General features: G+C 46.4%; 1 protein-coding gene across 2 annotated transcripts in view; it reads right to left on the bottom strand.

Moving 5' to 3' along the window:
* pde4a (phosphodiesterase 4A, cAMP-specific) overlaps window positions 1–13,236 on the bottom strand; it is a 36,320-nt gene that overhangs the window by 9,062 nt on the left and 14,022 nt on the right. Inside the window, exons 1-6 of one of the 2 annotated variants that reach the window (XM_088317394.1) lie at window positions 3,347–4,117; window positions 2,587–2,772; window positions 2,270–2,306; window positions 2,096–2,166; window positions 1,460–1,509; window positions 779–891 (exon numbers count right to left, since the gene is read on the bottom strand). In XM_088317394.1, the coding sequence (XP_088173520.1) occupies window positions 779–891; window positions 1,460–1,509; window positions 2,096–2,166; window positions 2,270–2,306; window positions 2,587–2,772; window positions 3,347–3,546 (657 nt within the window). In that variant the 5' untranslated portion in view covers window positions 3,547–4,117. Of the gene's footprint in view, window positions 1–778; window positions 892–1,459; window positions 1,510–2,095; window positions 2,167–2,269; window positions 2,307–2,586; window positions 2,773–3,346; window positions 4,118–13,236 lie in introns of those variants that run through there. The other variant, XM_088317393.1, reaches the window with a different exon arrangement.

Below are 13,236 nucleotides of genomic sequence, written 5' to 3'. Positions count from 1 at the left end.
GAAGGGATGATGTTCACCGGGAGAAACGGCGCCTGTCGCTTTAAGACGGAACACTACTACAAGAGCGTTCCCTGTCATTGGCTCCCGCCCGGACCACATGGCTTGCGGTCAGAATGGCGAGCCAATGACGAGAAGGCAGAGGCAGAGCCTGCTGCTGTTCGATAGCAACCAAGGTTACAGCGGCGACATCAGCATCAGGACCACTACACCCCCACCGCCACACGCGCACATGTCCTCAGCACCCACAGTCAATCACGAGTCCCCGCTCGCTGCCCTGTGTGTGCGCGTTCTTGTCCACACACTGTCATGGGGACGTAGTGAAGCACAACACGCACAAAAGTGCTGCGACTCCCAGCCACGATGATGCAAAGTGACGGGCAGAACAATTAAATGGCGGAAGGTGCGTAACACATCATATTTAGATGTAAAATATGTGCCTTGGCTCAACAAAGATTGGGAAACATTTTGGGCTGCCAAACAACTCAAAAGGTAAAGTAACCCATTCATTAATATCACTCTTACAAACTACTTATTATTATTTTTCTCTAAGTACCGGTACGTAGATTTTATTTTGTGAATATTAATTCAGCAACCTTGGGCTTTTTACAGCGTACTTCAAATCAGATTTTTAATTTTGGCGATGGATATTGAGGATGGACGACCAATCAGTCAAAAGGTGTGAGCGCCGAGGTGTCAATTATTTGCTTTGTGTTGGTCAGCGCAAGTGTACTTGAAGTTTGTGCCGTGTCAAGTTTGCGTGGAGTGTGCAGACGAGCACCTTGTTGGACGCCATCTCGCTGACTGAGCGGTGGGTCTGAATGGTCTCCAGCTGGTCCAGACACCAGTCCAACTCTTCCAGTGTCTCCCGAGCCATCTGCTGGTATGTCTCCTCTGGGAGAGGGTCAGAGAAACATAGGCACGCAGCCATTTAAACAAATAAGGATTTAAAAAAATAACAATAATAATTTGATTATTGCAGAAAGCTGATGGCCTCCATGCGGCCACAATTCACGCCAAAGTCGAGCTAACCAAATCATAACTGCGTGTAAATGAAGATACTTTTCAGAAGGCCAAGCAACTCTTAATTTCTGCATTAAAAAACTGAAAGTGAATTTACAATTTTTTTTCAAGGTGAAAACTACAAATTTACAAAGACAAGATTTTCAGTGTGCAAACTATTGGGACACTTCATTAGGTACACCTTCTCAATGTAACGACACCCGAGTTTTCCAAAATGTGCCCAATATTTTTTCCCACTTTTGCTAACTGGAAAACCATCTAATCAAATAAAAATATACATTTGAAAAATGTGAATTAAAATACGGTGTAATGTTATGATAATTTCATCCAATTCAAGTGATGGGATGTATAATGTTTTATTCAAATGTATTTTTTTGACATTGTTATCGTGACTTTATTTCATACTACTTTTGAATTCTTTTTGACGAAACAATCTTACCAGAGAGGGTTGCTTGGGGAACGGTGGGTTGACTTGTGACGGGCGACCTCCTGTGGACAAAAGCAATCATTACATCAGAATCAGAACCGCACGCTGCTGCCCTCTGTCGACCGTCACCATGAGTGCAAAATAAATGCTTTCGACACTCTCGTGGATTTGCAATATTTCCACGTCTGTAATTCATTCCAACTTTATGTAGTCAAACAACAGTCAATTGCTGAATGGCGATTAAAGCTTTAATGTGCTCTCCTCCTCTGCCCCAAAACACATCAAAAAATGATTGTTATGCTTGAAATATTCCAAAAAGTCAAAGTGTGACCTGTGCTTCAAATCGCCTTCCTAATTAAGCTGCGAGGCGGGAGGCATTTTCAGGACACTGCTGCATAATTATAGAATGCTGATCATTCTGCTGCATTGCTTTATATATCATATTGATGCGGCGGCGGCTGAAGGCCGGCCAAAAAAAGAATCGTCTTGCGTCGACTGCATCACAAAAAAAGAGAGCATCCTTTTTCGCGTTATTGACCATGTCATTACATTCGATGCCAAGGAGAAGCATCAAATAAAACTGGATACATATACTGATGAGTTGGATTATTGGGGGTGGGGATCGAAATGATGCAACACGATACTGACTTGTTGGTGGGTGTGGTGACATTGGCGAGGATGGTGAAGTTGCTTCTTACAGATCGTAGGCTGGCCAACACCTGAGGACGAGGATGCGTGCGAGAAGAGAGGTCAGACCACCGCAACTCTGCAACTTATTGAAAATTGCCATGCTATTGAACAAATCGGAAATCGCCAACCTACCTGAGCAAAAGGGGTGACAATCATGTCTTCGGCATGCCTGTGTGTGAAAAAAATGGTTTGTGGCTTTGCATGAAGATCAGAGCACTTAGTAAGCATCCAATCAGATTGCTCGGATGTCAAAGCCAGTCTTATTAAAACTCCTTCAATGCCATTGACGGATTTAGACGTCAAAGATGCATTTGAACTTGAGTGAACGTTCCGCATCAATTCATCCGGGCGTGGCGTCTGCTGGATTCGAGGCCACGTTGTCGTCATTTCATATGACGAATGTTATAAAGTTGGAGCGCGGCGACTCATGTGATGGATTCTGCGCTTACCCCTCACTGTTGATGGAGGAGTTTCGTGACATGGTTTTGGGGGACGTGTCATAGTCGGAGTCGGAGCGATACAGGAAGGACTCCCTGCGCTGGCTCTGGGGGAACGAAGGGTGCAGCACCAAGCCAGGACTCGCCTGCGAATCCATCGGACTGCGTCCCGGCGACGGGCCATTCTCCGAATCGAAGCTGGCGGAAGAGAACGGAAACGTGAATATGTGAGCCCGTTTTTGTAGTGACACCAAGATGCGACACGGTAAAGCGTGGCAGTCCGTCAGCGCGTGTGAAGAAAAAAGATGTGACAGGCGCCGCTTGCAGCTGTTGGATGGCACGCCGCCACAACGCTGCTGAAAATGACGCTTTACTGACACATTATTTTCCCCGAGCAAAATTAGACGCATAAATCCAGCTCCACCGTAGCAACGACACGCCGTTCCAACGATTTCTGCTCCTTAAGACACTTGGCTGGGTACATCTTCACAATAAACAGCAGCTGCATGCTTTTACAAAGATAATTAAATAAATCAATAATATATATATTTATATATATATATATATAACTGTATATCAAAGAACAATAAGACTCAACATTTGGAAAAGTCTGGAGAAGGTCAATGAAAGTTCACCTCTCCGGCTCATAATGCATCCTGACAATTTTATCTCCAACTTTTTATGAATAGATGAAAATCCACTGGAAGTTTGAAAGACTTTTTTTTCCCATTTGTTCATCCAGTCAAGACATTCTCCAGATGCCGAATTGTACCTGCCGTAACACTGAGACGAACGTCGGCGCTCCTGAATGCTTCGGTTCAGTTTCAGCCGTCGGAACAAGGCGGAGCCTGCGGGCCCCCGAGACGGCTCGCCCGGCGACACCGGCGAGGTGAGCGAGCCGACCGCAGGAGGCCCCTCGGAACCGTCCCATAACGTCAGCTGTCGCGTCAGCTTCTTCTGATTCTGACTCATCGCCGCTCCGACGATCCGCTTCAAAATGTCCGTCCCGTCCTGCACGAGCTGGCCTCCAATTCAACACCGGCGGCTCAAATAACAAGACCCCGATCCTCCCTCCGGTCGCGCTCGCCGGCATGCCAGTCGAGTCAAAGTGCATCAACATGCATATCCCGCGCTCGGATCCTCGGGCCTCGGGCGCTTCAAATCCTTCCCCTCCCCTCCTCACTTTGTTCTCGAGATTTATGCAGGTCTCCTTAATCCGTCCGTGCGTCGAGGTCGTTTCAGGTCTGACGGTTAAAAGGAGCCAAGGCAACCCCCCTCTTGAAATCGACTCCTAATATTTCACCACCTCAACTCCACTCCCCCGACCACAACGCAGCCCCTCCTGCTTCTTTTTTTTTTTCCTAATTAATCAACTTCACGCCCTTCAAATGAATATCTCTCTGACTCCGTTTGTCTGCAAGTCACCTCCTTTCCCTCCGGGCCCCGCGAGCGTGTGCTCTCAATGTCCTTATCTCACGGCTCACAGTCGCTCTGCAGCAACAGGAAAGCTGATCAGTAACAGACCACAGGCAACACAACAACGCTCGGCGCTTGTGTGTGTGTGTGAGCAATGAGGATTTGCAAGATAGAGCACCACCCAGAAAGAAAGTTTTGGAAGGCGACGGTCGACTGGCGACCCCCCCTGCGCCAGTGTTTACACGTTCCACTAAAGGCCGTGCACGAGGATTTGCGGCCAAAACATTTGGAGTGTTTTGACAGCAACATCCTTGCTCGGAAGCGACATTTTCATGCGAAGAGACGCAACGTCGACTTCATCGTCATCTCCACCAGCAACAATTAGACCATGAAATAGCTTTTTCTAAAAAGGTGCAGGCGGGTCAAGCACAACTCATCCGGCGATGACATCTGAGATAGGAATATTCGACAGCCTGGGGTGTTTTTTTTTGTGTTTTTTTCACACTTCCATGAACGGATGTTAAAACGCAGCGTTATGTTGTCGTGTTTTGTGAGCTGAGCTGTTATTTGTTGCGTCAATAACAGCGGCCCGCATCGATTGCGTTCACGCCGCACCCGAACGACATTTGCACACGGCGCGAGCACGTTGGGTTGCTTCATTGGAGGGAACCGAACAAAACGTTTGGAGAGGAAGCGAAATGGGAAACATTTTGCGACACATTTCTTAAATGGTTGAGGGAAAAAAAAAATTGGGGACTCTCATCTTATCGTGAGGGGTTTACTCAAAATGATCAATGCACCGGGAAGTAATAAAACAGAGAAAATAATTCTGAAGGGCACCAAGATTGAAAGATAATTTGCAGATGAAGAAAGCGTAGCAGTAAAAGAAGAACGTTAGCATTTGTGATCGTCAATATTGGACAGATTTTTATAAAATCTCTCTCGATACAGGATAATCGCTCAGAATTGGAGCTTTGATCGCAAGCGATAAAAAAAGGCCAAAAATGATGATCACTATTATCGGTATGTGCGTCTGTTTCTGCCCAACTCTGAGTTGACAAAACATATTCGGATTTACTATCGTAAATATTGAACAGGTTTAACACTTACGATTGTCAGCTGAAATGATTTTACAGCCAAATTGGAGAGGAGGAAAAAAAAAGCACTTCCAAACCCCCAAAGCACAGGATAATCGTTCAGAATCTTCTTTGTGAGATTGATAATCGGGCCTCAAATTCTGAATAATGATCTGTCCGCGCGTGCCCCTCTAAATCAGCTGTCCACGGCTCAGGCCAACTACGAGTTCACCAGATCACACCGAGGATTCCCAATCAAAATTCTTGAGCATGTTTAACATTTACGATTGTCGGGCCGATTTTCGAAGCAGATCAGGAAAGAAAAATCGACTCGTAAGCCACTCCACTGGATAATCGCTGAGGATCAATTGGTGCTTTGATGACTGAGAAATAATCGGTATGTGCGTACCCCTCTTTAGGCAAAGCTCGCTTATGAAAACTCTCACGTTTAAAAAAAAAAAAAAAAAAAAAAAAAAGATAACTGCGAGGGGAAAAACGTCAGGAATCATCACGTTCATGACAGCTGCTATTGTGATTTGCAGAGAGCTGACAATTATTCCATCGTGTGTCAAATAGCGAGCCCGGGCTGCATAATAGCTGATGAAAGCTGGCTAAGTGAGTCATACCCGTGGAGCAAAGACCCAAAAAAAAAACACCCCCATGATGCGCTCTTTTCATGTTTTCACTCACGCTGCAGCAGACACGAACGCTCGCACCGGACGCAAGGTGGCGATAAGCCGGCGGCCGTGGGCGCGCGAGGAGCATTTCAAGTGGCGACACGACGATCAGAGGCCTTCAGCGGGGCGCTGATTTGTGCCAGTTGAGCTGCTCCTTCTTTTCCAGGAGATAGCAAAAGTGTCGGCGCTGGGATGCACAGACGCACATTAACGCTCACTGCTGGACGTCGCCTGAGGTGACGGATGCTCATAAAAAAAAATATAGAAAATAAAATAAAAAAGTCATATATTGGTGGCGGCGGGATGCGATCGCTGTCTTGGAACTTGTAAAAGTCGCATTCACACTGCAGGACTTCAACCGAGGAAATGTGCCACCTGAACTAGACTTGAGCAGGAGTGGCAAACTTTTTTTTTTTTCTTTTTTATAATTTACACCCATTATAAATCCATTGGAAAGATTTTACCCCAAAATACTTGAAAAGAAATGCGTCTATACCGACAAATAAACATTATCCCAAAAAAAAAAAGATGCTATTTGGTGGCACGAGTAATCGGCAGACAGGACTGTTTTTTTTTTTTTTTTTGTTTTTTTTTTTATTGAACCACAAAAACATGGCGTGATTGTCAAGGAAGAAAGAGAGGAAGTGGGCGAGAATTAAGGAGAGCGTGTTGACATTTTGAGAGGCTGCCTCGACCTATTTACTTTTTGAGGTATAACGTAAAATCACAAATACAGTTAAAGATTTTAAACAATTTTTTCATAATGTGTGTTTTGCATGCTACCTTCTGACTGGCTGGCGACAAAACCAAAAAGCACGAATGTATTTCTTGTGTGTAAATCAGAATGCGCTTTTGCACATTCACGTCTCAACGTTCGTGTGGTTATTATATTAGCGTCCTCATTCACCGAGTCCTTGTGCGCTAAATAAGCCGGGAAAATGTTGCGCTACTTTTTCTTTTTTTTTTCAATTTCTCTCTCTTTGCACACATTCATGCCGCAAAAAGGAGGAGGGGGGATTAGGTGTCATTAATAAAGCAGCCTTCAAAGGGCTGCGCAGCACGGAACGATTAGTTTGATTAAAACTCAACGAAAGAATTGGGGAGGGCTCTGTGTGTGTGAGGGGGGGGGTGCAGACATCCCTGTGCTGACCCCTGCCCAGTTTCCGCCCCCCCCCCATACAGTTTTTCCTGCCATTGATTATTCATTAGGATTCATGATGAAGAAGCGAGTCCCCTGCCACATCAGCGTTTTCCCAAAAGTCTCGCGCGGTGTCGTCCCCCGCCTCCCCCGCCTCCCCCGCTACCCGCAGCCATTAATCAAACCTCTCAGTGAAGGAGCGCCAACACAAGCCTGACTTTCACTGAAAATGGACAAAAGCAAGTCGTTCTCGTCTGGACTTGCTGAAGACATCCGAATGTCTCTGAAAAGTTATCCTCAGCGATTATCCTGCGGTGATTTTTTTCAACCATGATCTGGTCAAAAATAAATAAATTACAACTGACAATTGTGAAAGTTCAACTTGTTCAAGATTTCCAGTTCCAATTTTTTATGTGTGCAAGTTGGCACAACGTGATTGTGACATGAGAGAGACCGAGAGGCGATCAGGAGGGGAACTGAAGATAGCCGGACAAAAAGAGAGCAACGACTATCAAACGTGTTTGATAAGTTTTGCGCCACAAATGACAAGAAGAAGTGGTTTGGAACTGCAATGCTGATCTTGTTTAGCGCTTTGGAAAATGAATGGCAACCTTTTACAGGAACACATCGCCACCTACTGACCTGGCATGCATATTACAGCTGTCATTTTTACAAGCCAGTGTTAACAAGTTGTGTTTTGACCATGCTGGCATCCGTTCGCAAAAACTTTTTCTACCAGTTAAATTGGTCCTTCTCATATAAATTTCAAACTTCAACTTAAACTACTTTTAAAAAAAACAACAACAAAAAACATGCATATTGGAGTCACCCCCCCACTCCATTCTCTTCAGATCACCAAGTTAATGATTAACCTGCCGTCTATGTCACCATCGCCCCCCCCAGTTATTTCCCGCCCCCGCTTCGTCTTCTGCCAAGCAAGCACAGATGCTTATTTTCAGGCGCAAGCAGCAATCCCCCTCACGTCCCTTCCCCCCTCCTCCCCGTGAGCCGTGCCTCACCCAAGCATTTAGCACCTGGCTGATTGCTCCAAGTGTGGGGGAGTGCAGTGAAGTGGGAGTCAAGAGATTGCAAAATGCAACCGGGAGGGAAGGGCGGCGCGGCTATTGCTTTGACCATCCTGTATCATCACGCCGGCTGAACCGCAACGCGAGGCGCTTTTATTCCGCAGAAACTCCCCAGGCCGGGGCACGCTTTCGGGGCAACGTGCCCGTAACTGACACATCTTCGACGGCACGTCCGCGTCCGCTTGCCTCAGCTTGCCCCTTCTGCGCTTCTCAGGCAATCATAAGAGGACAAAGAATGACAGAGGCACCCCCCCCCCCCGGTTGCATTTTAACGTTGGCATTTACAGTGCAATGCACAAAAAGCAGAAACTTTGAGGGGGGGGGGGACAAGGCCAAGGCATCTGGCCACTGGCGCTCCGAGTGAGCCGTAATGAAGACAAAGGCTTCAACGCGGCCAAAGATGGGACAGACGGGGCTCGGCGGTGCATCAGCACTTGGCAAGCGGCTTTTGGGAAGCGCGCCAGGTTGACATTAATGCAGCGTCGCTCGGTAGACATGTCGAGACAAACCGTTTCGTTTGTTTAATGTCAGCAAAAGAATTAGCGCGCTCCTCCCAGAAGCGAGAACAATCAACAGAAACCTCCGACCGGACCCGCCTTGGGTTCATTTCCTGGCAGTATCGGAGAATATTATTTTCTTCCGTTCCAGCGTGCTTTGCATTTGGAAGCTCTAGAAATGTCGTCTACGTCGATCTTCAGAGCAGGAAGGAAGATTTAGTACCACCAAGGAGGAGATAGACCTTCAAGGAAACATACAATGAGTTTAATTCATTCCGTGACAAAAACACTTTGTCCATCTGGAAAAACTCTTAAGTTGAGTCGCTCGCATCTCAAGACAACGCTATTTACAGACTAGCATGTGAATAAAATGAAATCAAATCAATTTTACGTCAAATTTCCCCTTGAAGCCGTTTGGGAAGACATGCATTGAAGAGTCGAACGCAGAAGAACCCAGCCCTAAACCCCCACCCGCTCAGATCGTATATCCGTAAAATCTCGCCCTGCCGCTCACCGAGCCAAAGATTACGTCAGATTATCTTTCCCGGCTGGATGGCGACTCGTGCGCGGAGGGTTGGTCACCAAATTTACAGAACGGCTCGATTCCGAGGGAAATGGATTTATTTGATGTGTTAAACCAGAGGGGATTATCGGAGGCGGAAGACGGCTGGCGGACGGCCACCACCTCGCCGCCTTTTAATCTATTAAAGCTCGAGAAACTCCGCCTGGATTGAGCGGTCCACATGAGACACAATTGGCTTTTATTGGAGGGAATCGCCCCCGAAGGCCTCACGGGCAAGCCGCTCGTTAAAAAGATTTTCAACCTTTTGTTACAGGTTGCGAGATTCTAACGATCTTCTTACGGCCGAAAGGAATATTTCCAAATTCAAAGTCTTGGCACTGCCTCAAACGTTATCTTCTACCGTTGGATTTGATTCAATGCAGCAGTTATATCCAAAAATCTTTTCTTTTTTTTTTTTTTTACAATTACAAAGATAAGCAGGCCAAGGCCAAACAATCCTTAAGATATCAGACTGCCTCGGACTGATTTAATGAAAATAAAATAAATAAATAAAAATGACGATGTGCCATTGGATTCCTTTATGAACAAACTCCCACGCATCACAAGACAATTTGCCGGGTCTGGTGGGTCGGCGGCCCTCTCGGCACGAATTTGAGCAGACTGGAAACGCAGAAGGTAGCAAGTGTTGAAATTCTCTGAATTCTTTGAAGATATTTGCCGTACTTTTCTCGCCATTTCCAGTACAAAAGGAATAAAAAAAGGTAAAGGTATTATTTCAAGCAGCCTGTCCTTTCAACCCGAATAAGCTTCCATCCATAAACCCCGCCCCCCTCGCTTCTCACCCTCCGATTACGATTCTTTCTAAAGAGGAGAATCGCAAAATGTACCTTTAGGTGAGCTGAGCCGAGATTCAAACCCAGAACCCCTCGGCCGCGATGCCGACGTGCTAATCAAGAGCTCATTGCTGCATAGTTCAAAGAAAATCGGGAGTCATGTTTTTTTGATGCAGATTGACACCAAAATGATTGCTGTGACTTTATGAAATGGTTCTGTCCGTCTTTGTCGCCGCTGAAGTATGACCGACGTCTCAGTGGAACGCCGCTCCCGACTGCCATGTTGAAACACTGCCGGCGACAGCCATCCACTTCCCGACGACACGGCCGCCTTTCATCGGGAATGACGGAAAAGGTCACTCGTGGCCCGCCTGCCTCTTTCGTTAAATGTCTCGTATTTGTCGGCCACCGAATACCGGCGAATAGCGCTCGACTGCCGCCGCCAACTTAAGCGCGCCTGAATTGTGACGCGAGCGTTTAGCGCTTGAATCCGCGGCTCGGTCCGAGTCCAACCGCCCCCGAGCGGCGGCAGTTGCCAAGGTGGCCTTTGGACGAGGCCCGGTTGCCGGGTCGTGATGACAGATGGCTTCAAGACACGCTGATGAATGCATGATGGAAAATGAACACCAGGTGGATGTGACGCCAGAGGAAAAAGACCAAACGTGGACACTTGCATGTTTGCTGCATTCGTAGAAATTGGAAAGCAAAGACAGTCTTACTTTGTTTTATGCGAGATCACGTACACAATCCAGTTTATGCAAACGTTACTTTTTAGAGTTGCTATTTTCATGAGTCTTAATGCCGATCATTCCGTGGTGGGCGGTCAAGACCTTCAAGTCCTTCTCTGCGGGCCGAATAGCATCAAGAAATCTTGATACTATTCTTCACATTGATGTCATGTCGTATCCTAGGGTTGAATTTTTAGGTGAGAGTTTTTATCCAATCAGAATTCAGCGAGCTCGTGTTGCCGGGCAGATTTCACAACACCACAAGCACGTATATTTCGTCCGAAGCCTTCAGATACAGTCGTGCGGGCGTCAGTTCTGTGTCTCAAGGGGGCTTTTACCGTTGATGGACAGTCGCGATAGCCAATCAGATCGCGAGTTGATGACAGTAACGCCTTCTCGCCGGCCTTAGGTTGAAGGTGATGAACGCGTTTTGTGATTGGATACTCACTCGTGAGGGGGCGGCGCTCTGCGGAATCAACACACCCGAAAGTCGTCACTGGCAACCGCTTGAAAATCTCAAATATATTCTTGCTTTTTTAAACCACAATGGCCGAAGGAGGGAATTTAATTGCAGATAAACTTGTGAGGCCGTTTTCTAGATGAACCTTTCAAGAGAAGCGAGGTCATCCAACACTCACTCAGTACTTTGTAAGTGTCTTTCTGTTCATTATTTCTCCAGCCGTGATGTCATCAATGATGGCGATGTGAGCGGGATTTATTCAAGTACGACTTCACTGAAGGCTGACGTGTGAAACGCACGGCCCGCCACGGCGACCATAAAATGCGCAGTAATAATCGGCCATCGTTTAAACTGAATCGGGTTGCGCTCAAATGGAGAATCGGCCACTTTTTCAATGAGTAGCATTTGTCAAATCGATTTTCCGAGATTCAGCGAAGCGACGACGCCGTTTTGTGACACAAAAACAGTGTCGTTGCTTCCAAAAGGTCAAACGAGTCGACTTGGCTTTTCAGCAGCGCAGCTGTCGACTCGCTCTTTAAAATGTCACGGGCTGTTCCCGAGAAGCGGATTGATCAAGGTCCCGCTACCTGAGTGCATCTTGAGAATATCCACTTCCCTCACTGCAGCTCGGCGGGGGCCAACGTGCGCCACGGCGCCTGCTGCTGCTGTCTCACCTTGAACTGAATCGCGTTTTAATTAAAATGTGCCACAATAAAACACTCACGTATGTCAATTCCCAAAGGCCTGCCGGGAGTCGTGATTCCACGCACCCCCGCTGTGTTTACACCCGCCATTTGGAATTGCGAAGGTTTGTTTAATGAGCATCCTCCTTCAGTATGTTTTCCTCCTCGGCGTCTCCAAAACAGATGGATCGTCTGACACGCCTTTGTAGTTTCCCGCCGCTTGCCGACAAATGACTAGCCGAGCGACGCTAACACTCGTGACTGCGGCGTCCGTTCGCTTTTGATGTTTCATGGACTTTGTCCGTGTGGGGACGCGCAAGGGAGAATGTAAAGGCGGGCTTCCCGCCGGATTTAATGAGCCGGATTTTGAGCGGCGCTGACTCGGCCTTCATGGAAAGCGGAAGAGAGCACTTTTTTAGCAAGCCAATTACGGTCAGCGGTGTGTTGACGCGTGAAGCAAATGACTTGACGGAAGGCGGACTGCTGACTTCTACAACCGCCAGCGCGGCCTCGCTCTCTCAGCCGACAAGCCCACACAAGTACGCGTGTATTTTTAGGAGATGGTGACTCCCTCTCTGCAGGCTTTTCTTTTCATGCACACCGAGAAAAGAAAACACGAAGACACAATGAGAGAGAGGAGAGACGAGTGTGACTCATCCACCGCTAGCACCGTGTCACTCTGGCTGCGTTCCTCCTCATCTATTTCGAGGTTCCCGCAATGAAATAAAGCTAGCTGGCTCGCTCGAGTTCCAGCTAATGTCAATTTTAGCCTACACGGCTACTAGAAAGGCAGCGGCTAACTAGCTAACATTTGTAAGTTTGATTATTCATCACAAGTCTGGCTAACTCCCGCACTAGATTCACGTATTGATGTGTAGAAGTATCAATCTATCATTCCCAATGTCAAAAATCTCGCCATTGGGCTATTTTGCTAGCTAGCTAGCCAATGAGCGAACAACTCCAGATTTTGGAGCTTAGTACAACATCAAAAAAATGGAAACTCGCGATACATCTAGCTACCTAACTTGCACGTCAGATTCTGATTTATTTTAGGTTCGATGATTTACTGCACTGTAAATAGCAAGGTAGCAGCTAGCTAGCGAAACATTGTAGACTTCATCGCTCATTGTAAAAAGTCCAACTATCTATCTACAGTACCCACCTATTTATCAACACTTATTTTAGACATTTTTGGATCGTTTTTAATTTATAAATTATTACATAATATAATTTATAGATAATAAATTACATTAGTATTTTTTTTGTTTTGTACAGCACGCTCTAAATAACAATCAAGGAATAAATCAAAACTACCTCGCACGCTTAGAGAGCAGTTAATTTTCTCACTATAGGATCCAACTATAGTATCTATCTATTTATCAGTACATAGCAAATGTAGCTATTTGGCTATTTTAGCTAATCTAGCCATCTTTATCATATCAAAAGAATGCGTTCATCTTGTTAGCCACCTAGCAGCTAACTAGTGAAGATTTGGGAGTTGAAACTATAAAAGGCCATAGTTTATCACGCACACAATAATGATGTG

The sequence above is a fragment of the Idiotropiscis lumnitzeri genome, chromosome 15 (assembly GCF_059441095.1).
Source record: "Idiotropiscis lumnitzeri isolate Australia: NSW breed Sydney's pygmy pipehorse chromosome 15, RoL_Ilum_1.0, whole genome shotgun sequence".
Lineage (NCBI taxonomy): Eukaryota > Metazoa > Chordata > Actinopteri > Syngnathiformes > Syngnathidae > Idiotropiscis > Idiotropiscis lumnitzeri.
This window is presented reverse-complemented; position numbering and strand designations above follow the sequence as displayed.